We start from the raw sequence: 19,520 nt of genomic DNA on the forward strand, positions 1-19,520 counted from the left end.
CCACGGCCGTCTCGGCTCGCACCTTAGAATCCGCCACAGATGTCTTCATGCAGAGCGCGGGTTGGGGCCTTGCACCGACAGCCATGGGCAGACGAAAAGGGAAGCGCGGTCATCTGCCCCCATTCAGACAGACACAAACGCATGCGCGCTTGAGCATATTTACCGCGCGCTGGCCTCCCCAATCCTTTGGTCGCGCGGGAAGACGATGCGCACGATCATATATGCCTCTCCTCGCACCCTCGCACGCTTCCCTTCGCAGCCACGGCATACAGCGCGCGATCGAATCTTATCGCGCTTGAACTTTGTACAGAACATGACGGTGAGAGGGTCTTGCGGCTCCGCTTCAGGGGCCACTCACTATCTCGCGGTTAGAGGTGCGTAAATGGCAACATGTCATTCCATCTGGACCCAAAGCGGCAGTTAAGTTTCGTTATGTTGAGCTTTAACTGTACTTCTATTCTCTTCCCTGTCCAACTGGACACCCTGAAAATCCTTCACATCATGGCAAGCTGGTGCAAAAATTACGCCTGCGCTTGAAAGGCTGGGTGCCATCTAAGCCATAGAGTTTACTAGAAGTACTGCAGGGAACTTTGGCGCTGGGATCGCCACCACGGGAATGATGGGTAGTACGTGGATCGGTCTGACCGTCGTGCTTGTGTATTCGGACGTTTTTGTAGCGTCGTTTATTACGATTTACCTGGGCCTAAATTCTCCCATATTTCAAAGCAATTTGTACTTTTCTTTAACGCAGAGGGTAATGAGACACCGCAAGTACGCCTAATCGCAACCTGAGCCGTGCTCCCGCATGGGTTGCAGAAAATAGCGCTAGCCTTTTCTCCTTCCCCTCAAGAACCACTTCTCAGCCAATTGCAGTGGTTCCGCTTGTCCGTGCGTCCGTGGCGTAATCATATCAATATTGGGCTTCTGTGCTACAGGTCCTGTGCTTGAATCCTGCCGTCAGACAATTTTTGTGTTTAATTATTTATAATGCAGTGCCTTCGTAAAACGATCACTTTGCAAAGTTACAAAGACGATATTTAAGCAAATGCGTCATCCATTATGCCCATGCTGGCTGGACTGCCCTGCTTGCCGGTCCCTTAGACAGGGCCACAGTTCTCTCTAGTAATTGTCTACGGTTCAAGCCATCACATCTTCACTAAAGTATCCCAGAGGGCGCTATCGCTCTGTACCTGTTGAATGGCCTCAATAACGTGCATGTTGGGAATTCTTTGTTCTAGTGGGAACTGCATCTCCAGGTTGCATTCTGTGCGCAATGCATTTTCTGTGAGGTTTGCAGGAGAACAATAGGGTGTTCATATTTATGTGCTGGGAGCGCTTCCATTTTTCTTTCGTTCTCTTTAGGGCGGGAACTGGCCTGCGGCATGACCATGTAAGCAGCATGTCTATTTTTCTATTCCTCAGTAGCCACCACAATTACATTGTTTGTCTTTGTTGTACTGTAGAATGTCATTGAACAAGTAAAAAGGAGAAAAGACCTTTATGTACCGACAAATATGTCTTTATTAATCACAGAAACAATAGAAGTCGTGAAAACGGTGCGAAGTATTGACATTATATTATCGTGCCTTAGTCTTGAAGTATTGACATTATATTATCGTGCCTTAGTCTTCAACCCCTTGTTGCTTGGACGCGAGAGACTAGAAGCAAAAAAAATGAAAATAAAGCTCTGATTGTGGTTTCATCAGCTGTAGAAGGAAAAGAGAGAATGAAAGAAGAGGAGAGTGAAATGTTAAGTGCACCGATTTGGAAAGGGAAGATAACATCCCGCGTGGAAAGCACAATACCCACCTAGATTTTTTGCTGTACTGGGTGACAGCGACAAAGTAGGCACCGACAAACTGTCGGACGACCGACGTGCTCAGGATGTGTCCGCTGTCCTCCACGATTCCAACGTTCACTTGGATGCGGTAACTATTGTTACACGTTAGAGTGATCTGCAAGACATACAAAAGAGGGCGGTTTCTGTGTTGAGCGTTTAGTTTGGAGTGGGGAAGGTGTTAAATTACGGGTTAGTGAGTAGAACGCGCGCTTTATTTTTTATTCGTAAGATATTGTGCATATGTGCAAAAATCAAAATCCAGCCCGCGTGATGCACCAATGCTGTAGTGTGCGACTCGGCAGCCCACTTACCCTGAATGAACTGTCCACTGATAATGAAGGTATTCAACTCCATTATCACAAGGCTAAACTGCATTGATGGAAGTTATAACAATCGCAGTGTACAGCAGCATGACTGGCACAAAGCACTTCGTTATTTAGTTCAATAAAAAACCGGCCTGGCACCTCCTACACTAGCTATCTTATAGAGGCAAATCTTAAAGTAAGGTGTTGGGTGTCACGATGTTGGCTGAGAGTGGTTGAATTTTGGTCACCCATCCACAGTTCAACCTAATTAACAATTCTTGGCGTCCGTTGATCGACGAGTTATAACAGCGAAAATTACCAAAATAAGTGTGTCTCCTTGGGGTACATGCTCATCTGTGCTATCTTTTGGTGTGACGAGAAACCACAATGACCAGAAAGAAAACAGGTATAGCGACGAGTATTGTGGTAAGACTGCGTGTTACGAGCTGGGCTCGGAAGAATGCGACTTGTGAAAGCCATCGCAGGCACGCACCAAGATACGAGACGGGACATGCACGGTGAGAACTTCTGTCACCCGCGCTGTCATGAATTCCTGATATGCTTCCCCAAGTGACGCTGAGCCAGCTTTGAATGAACGCACACTGAGCACTTGACAGTACTGTCCTGCGTCTTAGTGCAACGTACGCGCTTGTTCAAAGCTGTGAAGTACAAAGGCAAGCTCCATCTAAATAGGTCGCGAAGCTGCAAAAGGTCGCGAAGCATGCCAAAACTTATCGCCAGAGATATCAGTTAGTGGTACATGATTGATGCGCGAGTAGGCTAGGGGGATGGGATGGGGGCGACAAACACTGAAACTATAAAACCTATGTGAAAAAAAAATGTACGAAAAAAAGTTTGAACAGAGTACTGCCATACGAGTCATTTTCTATTTCACAATTTAGTTTTTCGGTCTCGATGACGCCTACCAATCAGTGATTCTGGCGCAAGCCTTGGGAAGACTGTGCAAAGCAACTATTACGTCGTTCGTAATGCCGTGCTCGTGTACTTGAACGCGGCGGCTTTGTCCGAGCTTTTTTTTTTTATAATTTCCTTGTGCGTTTGTTTAAAGCGTGGCGTGCACTTCACATCAAATTTCGCCTGACCTAGCGCACGGCATTCATCGGCGTAGGGTGTGAGTGCAAGTTTTTTTGGTTATCGTGTGAGTTCACGCTGCGTCTCGTCGTGACGATAAATGCGGAACGGTCCGCGAAGAAACGTCGCGCTATCTTCGTTCGCCCAACACAGGCTCCGATTGTCCGACAGGCAGCCAAATTAGTAAGTAGAATGTTTTCTAAATGATAATATGGGGCAATCTTGTCTGATAATTATTGTATATGAATACATGGTGTCGCGCGGAATTGCGAAAGATTCTGGGAAAAGGTTTCGCATATGTTGCCATACATTACGACTGTCTGCTCGCCATAGTACCTTCCTAAGGAACCTACTGGAGCAACTGCTGTCAATAACAGCCCAATTATCTTCACATTAACACATACGCCACTCGTATAGTTTAATGACACGCTGGCGCTTCAGCCGAGGCGAGTCGCAAGCTCGCCGCAGCCTCAAAAGAAAAATACGCGTAGCTACTGGCGTAGCGGTCTAAATGCCGGACGGCAAAGAAATTCAAGCATCCGCGCCAAGCAGCATAAGATCTTGACGTGACTGCCATTTCCAGTTGTGACGTCGCTTTTTATTTTTATCTTTTGCTTGCTGTTAGTTGTGCTAAGTGCTAAGTTCTGCTTAGTACCTAAGGAAGACCAGAAGGGAACCAAAGCATGTCCAGCCGTGTATAAAACTTTATTAATGATTACCAAAGTAAATTAAGGTGTACTCAGGAGGATTAGGGTGTATTAAGGAAGATTAAGGTGGATGAAGGAGCATTCATGTGAATTACATTAGGCTTTAGCCTTCGCGTCTCTTAGGCGGTAGCTAAGGACACCGAGGAGTTTTACACTGGTAGCCTGCGAAGTATAGTGCACCTTACGAACGAGAACTTAAATCACAAGCGCGGCTAAAATGGGGTAGCGGCGAACTAACTCTCACCGGGGGTGGTTTCGAAGTGAAGCCGTCGCTGGAGAAGAGCTTCAGCCGAGAAAACGACAGCACACGGCCGTTCCACGAGGAACCGGGATGCGGTGAATCCGGGTGGGAATACTGGCCAACTGCAGAAGTCCAAGGACGTGCCTCGTACTTCACCACAAACAAACGCAGAAACGCAAAGAAAGACGCCTCTCTCTGGAGGCGGTGAAAAGGCCGACGACGGTAGCGTCTCGGTCGCACTGACCGCATTCGCTCCCAGTGGAATCCGTGAAGGTGAGCCAGGCAGTGTACTGCAAGTCGTCCACCAAGTTTGTAATCCGAAACGAAGGCGCTGGCTGCATGAACCTGCATGCGAGGGAGATGGTCGAGGCACGGTCATTTTTGACGAAAACCGTTGTCACGCGATGGTAGGCAAGCATGTGTCGAAACGAGCAGCTAAAACACGATGATTGCACGATGCCATGCTGTAAAAGACATGAACAGACAGCGATATGCGTGGGTCGTGCATATGTGCTTGATCCTAGTATCTGAATTACGCGCTGTTTGTAGGGACGAACATGGGCGACTGGATGAGCTTGCTCTCAACACTGCTGAATCGGTTTAAACTGCAGGGATACCTACGCAAAATGATACGGTGATTATCATACGCGTGAGAAATGCATAGCGTCCTGCGATTACTGTCAACTTTTTCTTTTTTATGCGAAGCATATTACGAGGGCTCAACCCAGCTCCTCAGGCGCGGCGGTGACCATGAAATCACGTGACACCGTGACGTCACGACAGGAGAAGTGGCTTTGGCTCAACTCTTGCAAGACGGGCTGGGTGGGAATCGAACCAGGGTCTCCGGAGTGTGGGACGGAGACGCTACCACTGAGCCACGAGTACAACGCTTCAAAGCGGTACAAAAGCGCCTCTAGTGAATGCGGTGTTGCCTTAGAAACGCGCTGTTTCTAAGGCGTGCGTCTCTTGCTCAGGCGCACATTTCGTTGCCGCGCCGAACGCTGCTTTGCTCGACGCTCACCGCGTCCAATGCGGGGCGCGTAGTCGCTGCCCTGTAGCCCATTGTCTTACACCCCTTGGCGGGTCGACGGGAACGCTGTCGCGTTCCACTCTTGAAGGCGAAGAAGTAATGCACGAGTTGTTTCTTCGTCTAGCCGAACCAAATATAGCCAAGCAACAGCAGTTCACCAGGCTAAACAGTGGTTCAACAACTAAAATAAAGGCTAGTATGATTCGCATCCTGGGCTTAACCTTACCTAAGCCACAGCCATTTTTTTCAGACCAGCATGTACACCACGACGTGGTATGTGAAGCTTCTCGGCAGGAACGCTAATGCATGCTCGGAACGCTCATGCCAACAACGGAAGGCAGGACGCTGCCCTGTGGAGTGCGAGGTCGCAACGCTTAAGGCGAACCGTTTAGAGTTCGTGCCCTTGCACGACGAGGGGGTATCCATATCGTCTTTCCGCATAACTGGTATCGCAATAATAAATGTTTTAAATGCGCCACGACGCTACGACTACGGCAAGCTCCGAAGAAGAAAGCGGCGTCCGCCCGAGCACTACAAGAACGCACGCAGCGTACGTTCCTTTCATCCGCTGCTCTGCGGTACGAGTCAGTACGCGCATACGATCCAGGATAGGCAGCGCCAACACCCATGCCGATCGAGCAGCCGACGGGGTGGTCCGAAAAAAACAAAACAAAAGAAACACTCGCCTGCCCTGTGTGTGTATCAGCAGTTCCATCCTAGGCAGCAGGAACTCGTGCTGGTTGACGAGCGTGACATGGGGAACCTTGGCCGGCAGACACGGAGCGATCGCGGGCTGCTGATCCGCGTCGCTCTTGGGAGGGAACTTTGGCCAACCGCTCCAGTCGTGAACTTCGTCCGGGTGGTCACTGGGAAGGTCCGCCGGGCGGACGACGTTCGGCTGAATCCAGATGCCCACCTGTGGCTCGCCCGCAGCGAAGGCGGCCCCGGCTGCGACGATGGAGACGGTCGGCGCCTCTTCGATGTCGATGTCCTCCGACTGGGACGCGCCGGCCTGCGCGACGTCGCTGCTTCCGCTGTCGCTGCTGGAACCGCTGCTACTGCTGCTGGTGCCGTCGTCGTCCCCGCTGCTGCTGTCGTCGCTGCTGCTGCTCGCCGACGGCTCGCAGTCGCCTCCCCTCAGCGTGGCGTAGCCGTTGCAAGCGCTCATCCGGCCGTCGTCGTCCCTGGGGAGACCGGCGTTGAGGCCAGCGCCAGCGGAGCCAGCAGCACGGCCCGACGACGCCATCCTCGAGGCACAAGCGGCGTTTGCGAAGTGCGTCGCAGCGAACGCGATTGCAGCTGGTCTGCGACTGTTCAGTAGCTGCCGTGCGCTGTGCAGTGACTCGTTGTATAGCGTGCTCGGAAAGTGTACCACTCGAGAAGGCTGACGCATGGCGTTTTTGATGATGATGATGATTATCACCCTGAAGTATTTAGCACATGCCCGCGCACAGGGATTGGCTTTCTCTGCCGTACGAGCGTGCCCAGGTTCTTGTCTACAATTTTCTCCTCTCCCTCGAACCGCAGGAAGCCTAAAAACTTGTGTCGGAGCTTCCTTTGTTGTCGCGATATTCTGGAGGAACATGCTTCCCTCCCCCCTCCCTTAATCAAATTAGAGAATGACTGGCACGAATCCAGGCTACAATAGCAATGGGCTTGGTCAACTTTTTTTTGGGGGGGGGGGGGGGGTAAGTGATAATGCACCAGAGGGTATTGTGCGATGTTTGAATGACTGGTTTTCTGGATATACCTGTCTTCGTCTTCGCTCGCAAACTGGCTCTTTTGCGCGAGGCGCGTGGCCTCGCGCTTTTCTTTTCGCGGGCACAAATGCACGCGATGCGACGAGCCACGAGTTCACGGGAGTTGGACCAAGCGTGTTCGACTAAGTCGCAGCGGCCGTGGTTCGACATACCAAATCGGCGGCCACGTTCTTTAAAAAAAAAGCTTGCACCCTTCGCGGCTCATCTTGGACCACAATAATCGTCATCTGTCTTGCGCACCTTTGCTTTTATGACGGTACGTTTAGTTTGCGGCATGCGCAGGCTCCGCCGCGATTTGAAGATTTGCGCTGGTTCCTGGAAAGAACCTGCAGGATGACGTCCACAATGGCATAGCATAGTGCAATGCGAGGAGGGGGGAGCAAACAAGTCTTCTCTCGTGCCGTCAGTGGTGTATCCAGAAAACATTCGTGGGGCCGCAACATTCGTATGGGGACGGATTGCCAGCGAAGCTGTTTAGGCTGCATACATTATGAAATCATACTTTCCTTTAACTGCACCACACTACGCCGATACAAGCGCCGCAACGGTCACCGTACCTCCCATGCGTGTGCCGCAACCGCTGCTGCAGCCGCGCCGGCACCTCCGGCGCACGTGACGTTATAACCACAGAAGGTCACGTGCCCAGGCGTTGTCGCCACGCACTGTCTCCCCTCTCCCCCAAAGGCTCGGCTGCGCGCGCGCATTCCTGTCCACGATACGGATGCAAGGAAATAATGTGAGGCGAACGAATGATTATACACATCCAAGTGACACGACATTTCACATGATTTAATCGATGTGCTGCATTTTATTGGGCGAATAAAAGAACGACACCTTCTATGTTTTTATTAGGTTATTTTACATATTCATTTACTTTTTAATATCACGGGAAAACACGCAATAGGTTTTGTTCTTGTCAAAATTCCTCCTATTTCTTTACCGATCTCTCGCGTGTGTTTATTTGATGCCACACCCCCAGTCCTATGTGTATAAGCTTCCTGTTATTTTTCTTTCAGTTATCTGTAATCCTCACTCGCACACCACTTTCTCCGTTATATTCTTCAGGAGATGTAAAGTACGGCCTATATTACCCTTTCTCATAACAGGCCAAAGTGCCAGTCATTCAAATAAATTGATTCATTTTTTGGCGTTTGTCCTGGATGTCGACATGATAGTACGGGATAGTTCGTGACGGCGCGTCTTGCTCTTTTTCCAATCGCGCTTTTTGTTTTGTCTCCGGTAATGCATAAACTGGTCTACCTAGCTGATAGCTAGGGTAATCTGTAAGATTCGTGCGCTATTTCCCGCTACCCGCATGCTCGTCACTGGACGCGCAGAAAGGCTGACTCATTCCGTTGTCAGCATGCCGCGATACGCCAAGTCATCGGTGGGTCGCGTCGCGTTCGGTCGCTCTCTGAATCGGGAATTCTTTTGTCTATTTCAGGCGTATCATACAGGCCTGATAGTTATTGGTAGGCGAACTGGTCGGCCTTACAAGAACAGATTCGAATCGTTCCAATTTCTTTTCGAGCTGTAGCGATAGCCTGCCAGCGACTTCCGATTCGTAGGTATATGTATGTTCACCAGATTGGCCATTCCATGGCGCCCGATATGAGGGATATCAGCATGTGATATCAGTATGAGGCACTCTTCATTACTGGACGCGCATCAATTGCCGTACATGTCGTGACGGATGTGCTCCCGAGACACGCATATATACGATGCTAAAACTATACCTGCAGCCCCTTATGTATACCTGGCCTTTATTATTCCTTTTTTTTCAAAATTAACTCAGAATCGATTACGAGAAACAGTCATTCACGGTATGAGCTCAGATGCACGTGAAACTGTGCAAAAGTAGCCTATAAGTTCATTCTTGCAGTCAGCCTGTGTGAAAACTGACACCAATTTGATTCACGATTATTGTTTTGTAACAGACTGTGTAAAGTACCTATGTAGCGCGTTTTGAATAGTGCCAGTTTAGATCAAAATCCACACACTCGGCGACCCGACTTGGTGAGAGGCTCATAGAAGAGCGGCATACACCAACTGGCACATACTCAGGGACACAAGTTGGCATCAAAAAGGTTCATTGAAGGTCAGCGCAGACCGAGTAGCACATACGCAGTGCTCCAAATGGGCGTCAAATAGGTTCACTGAATAGCGGTGCCTACCAAATGCCGCATCTATGCAGTGACCTATGTCGACGTCCACCCTGTTTGGACGTCCAGCCAGGTCGCTGCCCTCTGCCAAGAGCCACTTGCTCCAGGCGGCCCTGAGGTGAGGGAAACGCCGCAGCGCACCAGGAGCAGATGGTGTAACGCCACAAATGCTCTGCAACCTGGTCGCCAGCGAGCAACAGCGCCTGCTAGAGTACTTCAATGAGATCTGGCAGTCATGGCAGGTGCCAGAGGCATGGCAGACAGCCATTGTGGCACCCATCCTCAAGGCCAGAAAACCGGCTAGGGAACTGTCGTCCTATCGACCGGTCTCCACCTCCGCTGCCTGCAAGGTGATGAAGGTCATGGCCCTGGCACGACTGGACTGGGTGGCCCATGCTTGCGGCTTCCTGGCAGACTAACAGACGGGCTTCCAGCGGCGGCGGTGCACTGCGGACTCCATCGCTGACATGGTGTCCACCCTGGAGGACGCCAACGCCGGTGGGGACTTCGTGATGCTCTTGCTGATCGATGTACAGGGTGCCTTCGACAGCATCCCTCACGCAGTTTTCCAGAAGGGCCTGGACGTCCTCGGCATCTGTGGCAACCTGCGGGAGTTCCTTTTATCGTTCCTGCACAATCGCACCCTCAGGGTGCGTGTGGGTCAATTGAAGAGCACCCCCCGTCCAGTCGCTGCAAGTGTGCCACAAGGGTCAGTGGTGAGCACCTTCCTTTTCAACCTGGCCTTGGCACGGTTGCCTGCTTCCCTGCCGATCGACCCCCACTTCCCCGTGCAGTCCTCAATCTATATACGCAGATGACATCGTCCTATGGGTACGGGGACCACCCAAACCCATCCTCAAGACACGTGCAGCCCTACGGAGAGCCCTGGACACTGCGGCTGCCTACTTGTGCAGCATCGGCCTTACCATCTCGGCCAGGAAGACCGAGGCCTTGCTGCTGCATCCCAGAGCAGCAGCCCATCGCTCAGCTGCCCGGCTGCGCTTGGAGGGCGTCCAGATCTCATGGAGCAAGGCAGTCTCGTACCTTGGCTTGCGCATTGACCATCGGCTGACCTGGCTGCCGGCTACCAATGCCCTGTGCGCCCAGACGCTCCGGGTCCGCAAGGCGATCTCACAGCTCCTTGCCCGTGCACAGGGCTGTACCACCAGGTGGGCCCTGCAGCTCTTTGAAGCTGAAGCCACTTCACGGCTACTGTATGCCCCTCCCTCTTGTGGCTTTGCCCCCACCCCGCCTGCGGAAACTGGACCTGCAGCACCGCTCAAGAATACGGGTCTGTCTTGGCGTTCCCCGATCCTCACAAGTGGCCGCCACTCTTGCTGGGGCAGGTAACTGGGCCCTGTCACTACTCTTCCTGCAACAGGGGCTACGACACATTGATCACCTACACCGTGCCGCAGATCATCAAGCACTCCTGACCCGCCTACGCTCCCGGCCAGCATCACACATGGGACGGCTGTATGGCCTCTATAAGGAAGTCATAGGGGACACGCCTGCAAACGCCGTACAGCCTCGCCCACCACACTGACCACCAATCCCTACCTCGACGGAGCTACCAGGTGTCTTAAAGAACCGTTCCGCAACATGTGCCCTACAGCAGAAGGCAGCCTCTCTTCTCCAAGAGAAACTTGGGGACCACCTTCACATCTTCGTCGATGGATCCATGACACCGGAGACGGGCTCATCCACAGCAGCCTGCGTTGCACCGGCCATACCTTTTTCGACGAATGGCAGGGCGTATCCGACCGCCTAAATTTGGGATTGGTTTGAAACCACACAGCAAAACTTGCACGATTTGTTCGTTTCAAAACAAGCATGAACATGCGATCACGTTGGCAGATCCGCGTGGGCAGCGTGAGTAGCGCGGCCCATCAGTGTCGATTTGGACGGAAGGTGCCGGAAGAGGCGCTGACGATCACTGCTCGGACGCGCCGCCTGGACAGTGTGAGGAGCGTATAACCAAGATTTATTTGTGGACTGCTGAAGGGCGCTTCAAATGCCGTCAAACTTGCGAAAACTGTTTCTTTTTTTTTTAATCTCGCCGCTGATTTTCTTGATGAGAAGACACATTGCAAGGTGGTATGAAATAATTGTAATCAGGGCACTCATGAACTTTTGAACGACGCTTTCTTTGCCTCTTCCTTGGACTTTGCCACTGCTGCTGTCGCGTGCAACGCTTCGGTGGGCGATTCAGAGCGTGTGTATACTTGACAGGAGCGAATCAGGAGGAAAGGCGACGGAAGAAACTCACTTTCACGCCACCACATCTAATGGGCACAATGCCCTCTGGAGCTCCCTGGCCATCGCCACCTTAGCCGCTTGACAGCTGTAATTATCCGTGACTCCCCTCAAAAGCATTCCAGAAACTGCAGTGCTTCCTTTTCTACTAGTGTACTAGGCCAGAGGGGACGTTCGTAGAACTGTAGAGAGCAGTAGGAGAGAGAGAAGAGGAAGTTCACATATGAGATAGGGGGAAGAGTCGTGTGAAGGCAAGCAGCGACATTTTCATGGGGCGAGGAGGAAAGGGCCTGCGGCGAGCCTTTCTTCCTCTCTGTCTTGTGTGATCCGGCGCGGCGCTGCTTGAAAGCATTGCTGTCGCGTGCTGCAGAACGATTTCGAAATGTTTTAGATCGTACTTTGGGAAATTTAGGCAATGTACACCCGTGAGCAAAAGTACCACAAAGTCGGCGAAAAAACAGAATTTCATCGCAATTAACACGCATAAACGGAAACTGCCAAGTTTAGACTGCAATCTTTAATTTCAAGTTGCATTCGCAGACAGAGGAGAAGTTGAGTTTTTTCTCGCAATCTCTGGTCCATATACTTCTGCTCACAGGTATACGTTTACATAAGGTCGTCAGGAAATCCTTTCGGTGCATCGGTAACTAAAGTACGCGGAAATATCTCTCGGGAGTGCGAACATGTGACGCGCATTATTAGCCGCGGTGTGTGTATATGTTGTGAACTTCTTTGCGTATATCGGTTTCAATTTAACGAAGAGAGCCGGCGCCTATGTAATGCCAGTATAAAATGGTAAAGCTGCTCAATATCTGATCGCTTGGCGTAGGGACTAAACATAACAGCGCATGCTTGTGTACGGCCAACCTAAGGCAATCACGAAAAATCTAAGCGGCAGGCGCTATCAAATATTTTTGATGAACCGGCATCGTTCTCACGCATTTCAAGTCTAGTATGCTTGAAATCAGTATCTGTCTACGCTAGCCTCCTGCATGAAGCACATGGCGCTGCTCAACACATGTCGATCACTGCGGTTGGTAAACGAGCATGATACATATATAAGCTATGTGCTTCGACACTGCCTTTTTGCCCTGTAGAGCCATAATATCCGAGAGCATTTGTATAAAAAGAATGGGATGGCTATTATTGTGGACAAAATTTTCGTAATACGTACGATTGCATCGTAGAGAACGGAACGAACACAACCGAAAAAAAAAATTTGTTATCATCCTCTTTCTCGAAAAAGAAAACGGGCTAACGCCGCAGTACGACTTAGCCTAGCCACGCCGCACAACGTTTACAGATCTATATAAACGTAAGCGTTATATGGAACAAGGATATCTTTAATCCAGCACCTACCACTGCTTAGGATGCTGGCGATGTTCGTAAACGGTCGCTTTGCTGGACAAATATAGTTCACACTGTAAGGTATGCTGTTATTTCTAACCAAAACTATTTTAAGAATGGGTGGAAACCTCATCCATCGAACCAAGTTATCCTACAATCTAATCTGCAGTTAACAGTTTGAACGCTTCTCAAACCATAACAGCACAGCTCCTATCGCATAGCAGAACGGTACCCACGCTGTTACGATCGTCGCGTACGTTTCATTGCTCCTAAACCACAGCTTAGAACTAGAGGATAATACTGCAATAAGGTCACATTAGTAAATGGAACTTTCAGAAATACACAATTGATCTCCAAGGCTCACCGTAGGCTCAGACATGCGCGCACACATCGCGCTGCATTCTTCGTCGCCTCAATGCCAGCAGAAAGCCCTGCCATACCGACTTAGACCACTTCAGTACGTCTCACAAAACAGTTTTCCACGTAGGAGTCGCCACGTGACACAACATACGCACCACGCTATAGCGCGACAACATACACCATAAACCAGCGCCGAGCGTACAGCTGCCCTGCAAAACGGCGCGCTCGTCCAAGTCAGCATCCTGACTGCTCATAGATGGCGCCTCCACAGGGGTGAATCTCCGCATGGCTACCATTCTCTGTGTTCAAGCAGACACTCCATCGACGCTAGCGCCAAGATCCCCATCAGTTACGCCCCTAACATCAGGGCGATCGCAATAGCAAAATGGCGGCGCACACGATTATTTACGTTGTCATGGTAACAGGAACAGCAGCCACGCGGCGCCACCTCACCCTACCGCTTTGTCTCTTTTTTTATTATGCCGACCCGCTCCGCTCACTTTTTTGGTAGTGACTACAGTGACGGGGCCCGGCACTTTAACATCTGCACTACAGTGACGGGTCCCGGTACTTTAACAACCACGCTACGGTGACGGGGCCCGTCGCTTTAACAACAAGACTATACCGACAGGGCCGTCACTATAACGATGTCGGTATTGGGGGCGAGGACGACTTACGGAGTCGCCATCTGTCGGAAGCGCCTCACATGCGTCGGCGTTAAACATACTACGTGGCAGCCCTCCTGAACAATTTTGCAAGTAATCTCGATATGGCAGTATTTTGCCTTTAAAATAATCATGTTGGACAAACAGAAAGCACAGAATGGTTTACAAACGCTATTTGCCTACTAGGTACAGTGAGCTGGGACACTGCGAGCGGTCGCCGCGATCGATTCCACCGAACCGGTTTGCGTGAAACGTAAGCAATCGCTGAGAAAACTATGTGAAATATGTGCTTATAGTGGGATGGCTGTCTGTGTAACTAAATGTAGCATAACAGAATGAAGTTGCAATGCAGCGATCGCACGGGTTCGCGGTGACCGACTTCGCGTCTGCATGCATATCCTCGCGCAATGTTTCGCTTTCGCTCCGATCACGTTTTCGCATTGTGCGCTGAGCTTTATGCCGCAGCATATATGAGCATCTGACAGTACGCAAGCAACCATTGTTGCATGGACACTATCGGAGCTGTTCAAAAATAATTCCGTTATAGCTATGGTCTACGACGCCTACTTGTGATGTTCCATCGCGATGATTCAGTCTTAATTTTTTTTTCTTTTCTTCTAAAGTCTTGGAAGCTTCAATATCATTATTTCTCAAATTTCATCGAACTGCATGTTTATCAATCTTCTAAGCGAGCAATTACCCGCTGCTTCTTTTTCTTAATTCAGTAGAATATTCATTGTCTGGTGCTACACAAGCAGGAACATGCGCCATGCCTTTTTTAATGTGTTTTTACCATTCTCCTTCCATTAGAGTGAACTTTCTTTCTTTATTATAATCATCATAGGTGTTACAGTGCATACGCAAAAGATTGTACATTCGTGGACAAGTACCCATTGCGGTCGTTCGATCCGTATGTGTGCAATCAATGTATTCCGTTGCTGCACGGAAGTTGCTGACATCGTGAAATTCACGTGGTGTTGTGGACAGTACACTGGAATAAAATACCGCGGTCCATGAAGTGCTCGGCATCCCCATAGGCGCCAGCACCGAGAAGCTCATGCAGCTGGGGGTCCACAACACCTTCGATGAGGTTGGGTCACAGAAGTTAGTCCAGGTTGTCAGGCTCGCTTCCTCGAGCTCCTGCGGGGAGGCGGATCCTGGAGGCGCTGGACTTTAACCCGTCAGGGAAAGGCGGTGCGTGCTCGATGCGTGGTCGCGGGAGGCCGTCACGGTCTCGCCGTTCCCGCGCAACGTGCACCCGCAACGCAATGTATAGGTACACGCCGGGCCGGGCGGCCGCGCATCTCGGATCCGTCGCCGACGATCCACGATCGGTCGCGTTCGTCGACGTCGCCCAGTACGGTTCGACCGACCGGTTCGCGGCGGCCGTGGTGGATCACAGGGGCAACCTAACGTCGCGTCCGTGCGGGGCAGGTGTCCGGATTGCGGAGATCTATTCTGCACTTAGAACACATGCTCTGACGGTGTCCCTCATTACGGGACCACGGTCATCTCACCACGGAAGAAGAGTGGGAGGAGGCGGTCAGGCACGGCCTGCCCGTCCCAACGTCGGAACGGCTCGCGGCGGCCCCCTCCCTCATAAGGGGGTTTCGGAGTTGCTCCTCAGGACCTTAATAAAGTTCACTGCCTGCCGTGAAGTGCTCGAAGTTGTTTGCATAGAATGTTTGAAAGAACTGCAGGGCAGAGGTTAAAGCGCCGGGCCCCGTCACATTAGTGTATATGTTAAAGTACCGGGGCCCGTCACTGTAGTACAGATGTTAAAGCGCCGGGCCCCGTCACATTAGTGCATATGTTAAAGTACCGGGCCCCGTCACTGCTGTAGTACAGATGTTAAAGTGCCGGGCCCCGTCACTGTAGTCACTACCTACTTTTTTGCCTGTACGCCAAACATTCTGTTTTTTTTTATTTCTTGTCGCGCGCACTACCACGCACCACGAGCCAGCTTGCAAGCAATGCCAATGGGCGCGCTACGCCGCGCATTGGCATTGCTTGCGAGCTGGTGCGTGCTGCACCGTGGGCTATGCGATGACGCGTGCACAGTCTTGCCCATACTTACACCAGCACATGCCGGGACCTAAAGGAATTTCACTTCCAACACAACAGATTTTTGGTCTCGCTTTATTGGCTTCGTTTCCGAAAACAAATCTTTTTCTTATAACGTGGTGTGATACACGCTCAAAAAATGAACAAATGTGAAAGGTGCATGAGTACTAAACACAAAAGTTCACAGACAGTGAAATAACAAAAAGAACGCTAGAAAACCTGAAGGCCGTTTGATGTACACACACATACAAAAAAAAAGAAGAAGATTTTTATATAGCGCCCTGAAGACCAAAATGTAGACCATCTTCTGATATATGCACTAAGATATTGCACAAAACTGGACGACGTCTATGACGTTAGTCATGACAACTAAAGGAAGGGAAAACTCACTGGTAATGGCAAAAACAATGACACGCCAAATACCTAAAAAATAGAATCAAATGAAGATTGATTGACAGCCATACCAAAAAAACAAGAGCTTATAAACATGCACGAAAGTATATGAAATGCGTGACATGTTCATTACTACTGAACAAAATGAAAAAAAACATGGCAGAACGAAAATAACATTGTACTAAAAACTGAAATACACATTATCGCATTATTGTGCACTTGTCCACAACATGAGGAACGGTGGCAAGGGGAACAGAAGGTAGTCGGTTTTTGCAGCAGCACATAGAAAACATTCGCAGAAAGGCCCATTCCTCAATCAAAGACCAGGTAAAATAAGCCAACAACACTTTTTTTCACCCCGAATGCAATGTTTAGCTCTAAAATTACGTCACTTAAGGCACTAAGTCGTACCTACTGGGCACTCTTTCGTATAATAAACACGAACTGAAAAAAATCTGCAATTAGGACACTTGCAATGCTCATGCCTTCCAGAAGAAAAAAAAAAGCGTACCATGCCTACACATGAAGGCTGTTCCCGCTGTTTTCCCATCGGCGATTACTGAGATAATACCTAAACACGAAGAGTAATGTTTGAGCTGTTAGTGCGTTTGTAGAACGCGATACGCAGAAAATGCCCTGAGGGCGGAATGGAAAACTAAGTTACTGAAGTTGCAGAATGAGAGTTGGCCCAGAAAAACAAGTCATAGACCTTTGTACAATGAGGAGGAACATCTATTTGTCAGCTTTCTCTACCGGTAAGGGGGAAGTGTAGCCCAATCAAGGCCCAACGACGCCCGGAGGCTCATAGAGCCCACACATGGACAAAGCTGATTTCGTGTACATGCGCCTTCTGGTGTCCTTGGGTCTGCGCGCTCACATGTCTTTAGGCGCCCGAAACAACCTTGGACGGCTTTTTTCTTTTTTTTTAGGTATTCCGACTGCCTTCTGCTCTCCTTGCCACTGTTACTCAAGTTGTGGCCAAGTACAAAGTAATGTGATAATATGTATTTCAGTTTTTAGTACAATGTTATTTTTTGTTCTGCCATGTCTTTTTCATTTTGTTAAGTAGTAATGAACATGTCAGGCATTTCATATACTTTCGTGCAGGTTTATAAGCGAGCTCTTTTTTTTTGGTATGGCTGTCAATCAAACAATGTTATCATTTTAGTCTATTTTTAGGTATTTTGCGTGTCATTGTTTTTGCCTTTACCAATGAGTTTTCCCTTTCTATAGTTGTCGTGACTATGTCATACATGTCCAGTTTTGCGCAATATCTTAGTGCATATATTAAACGATCGTCTACATTTCGGTCTCGAGGACACTATATAAAAATCTTGTTTTTTTATGTGTGTGTGTACATGAAACGGCCTTCGCGCTTTCTCTTGCTTTTTTTGTTACTTCACCGTCTGGGAACCTTTGTGCTTAGTACTCTTGTATATGTCATGCATCTTTCACTGTTGCTCATTTTTTGAGCGTGTATCACACCACGTTATAAGAAAAAACTGTTTTCGGAAACGAAGTCAATAAAGCGAGACAATTGATCGGTTGTGTTGAAAATGGAATTTTTTCCTGTCCCGGCACATACTGGTAAATATAAGTATGGGCAAGACTGCGTCCGTGTCAGCGCATAGCCCACGGCGCACCACACGCCAGCTTGCAAGCAATCTCTATGCGCGGCGAAGCGCGCGAATTGCTTGCGAGCTAGCGCGTGGTACGCCGTAGCGCGCGATAAAAAAAAATGTGCCACGTATACAGGAAAAAAAAAAAAAGTAAGCGGCGCGCGCGGCATGGGGCCAAGAGAGCAGAGCGCTTCGGCATAATAAAAAAACAAAAACAAAAGAAAACGTTTGCGATAGGAGGCGCCGCGCGGCTGCTGTTCCTGTTGCCATGACAACGTAAACAATCCTGTGCGTCGCCATTTTCCTTCTGCGTCGCCCTGCGGTTAGGGCCGTAACTGAAGGGGACCTTGGCGCTAGCGTCAAAACAGCGTCTGCTCGAAAACAGCCAATGGCAGCCATGCGGAGATTCACCCCCCTGCTCGATCTGGCAGAATCTTCAGGCAGACTAGCAACCGGCAACTCCGGGTGAATGCCTATCCGTCTTCTGTCACGCATTCCACGGCCGCCTTCGCACCTTGCCCGAACGCTTGACGCGTAGTAGTCTTCAGACGACGACCTGCTCCAGCTATTAGGGCGGCGAAAAGACGCCTCATCGAACGTTGTCCAGAAACTATCGGCTGAACAAACGTTCACAGCGGCGCAAGAAGACCACAGAGAGAGACACGCAGCGCACACAGGAGCGAATAACCTGTCGGACACGCGAGAATCGTCACCCAAACGGCGCCAGACCAATAGGAGCGAGGTGCGCAGGGGGCGTGCGTGTTTGGCAAATCAGCTGCACGGGCGCATCCTTCTAAAAGGACGCGTCAGCGTCGGTTCCTCCTCCCATACGCCCTTTTGAACCGGCGCAAAATACATACAAAGAAAGCGGCTTCCAAAGAAGCTCAAAATGGCGCCCGCCGGCCACCGCGTTCGCAAATGAGGACGGCGCGAAATTCGAACACTCTTGGCAATTTTTTGCTCCTTCCGCGGCCACCCTGGCCCGTATAAGGGCGTTTTTTTTTATTATTATTACTTTCCGAATAAATTTAGGTTCTAGGTTTCGCGGAGGGATTCTCGAATGTGTAAACGTTGCGAAAATACAGTTTTCGGAAAATCAACTTTTTTTGCAATTTTTTGTCATATCGAGACCCGTGTCTCCCCTTAAGCGTGCACATATTAAAGTGGTTTGACTGTGTATAGTATGGTCTACTCTTGTTATGGAGAACTCCTAATTACTACACAGTCACTGAGTACAGCTCAGTGCTAATACACAAAGGTCCAGAACATTTCTTTAGCGGTAGGATTTCTGTTGAATGCAATCAAGTGCTTCTTTTCCTCTGAAACTAACATATTATTGACCTTCTGTCTCAATGAATACAAACGAGATTCTCAGTAGAATAGTGGACCAGTGTTTTGTGGCAATTTAATTCATTGCACAGAAAGTTTTGCTTTCCAGTATAATACGGAAGGGTCCCAATCTACGTCAATGATCAAACAGCCATGCATCACGTGACTCTCCCCGCGCATAGCCCGCACAGCCAGCGTTGACGGTCAAGAACATGCGCTGTCTACACTCTCATTGGCAGGTTTAGGGTTATTCGCCACCTTCCAAAGGTTTTGAACCTGGAGAGTCGCAGGTTGCTCCCCTTCTCTTCTGTTCGTAAATGTATGCAACTGGCCCTTGACACTCGTTCTTG

At 49.7% G+C, this 19,520-nt stretch overlaps 2 protein-coding genes across 4 annotated transcripts in view; one reads left to right on the forward strand and one right to left on the reverse strand.

Moving 5' to 3' along the window:
- The window catches only part of LOC139057513 (uncharacterized), an 84,554-nt gene that overhangs the window by 7,828 nt on the left and 57,206 nt on the right, over nucleotides 1-19,520 (forward strand). The gene's annotated exons all lie outside the window — the stretch shown is intronic.
- On the reverse strand, nucleotides 1,498-6,805 carry LOC139057511 (optomotor-blind protein-like). 2 transcript variants are annotated; one of them, XM_070535880.1, is made up of 5 exons: nucleotides 5,902-6,805; nucleotides 4,430-4,530; nucleotides 4,189-4,307; nucleotides 1,810-1,955; nucleotides 1,498-1,706 (listed from the first exon to the last, which is right to left on the reverse strand). In XM_070535880.1, exons 1-5 carry the CDS (start codon nucleotides 6,798-6,800, stop codon nucleotides 1,703-1,705), a joined length of 1,269 nt encoding a protein of 422 aa, XP_070391981.1. In that variant the 5' UTR covers nucleotides 6,801-6,805; the 3' UTR covers nucleotides 1,498-1,702. The 2 variants fall into 2 exon arrangements, with proteins under 2 accessions (XP_070391981.1, XP_070391980.1); XM_070535879.1 differs by having other exon boundaries at nucleotides 1,498-1,658; nucleotides 5,902-6,804.

This window comes from Dermacentor albipictus, chromosome 3, assembly GCF_038994185.2.
Source record: "Dermacentor albipictus isolate Rhodes 1998 colony chromosome 3, USDA_Dalb.pri_finalv2, whole genome shotgun sequence".
Lineage (NCBI taxonomy): Eukaryota > Metazoa > Arthropoda > Arachnida > Ixodida > Ixodidae > Dermacentor > Dermacentor albipictus.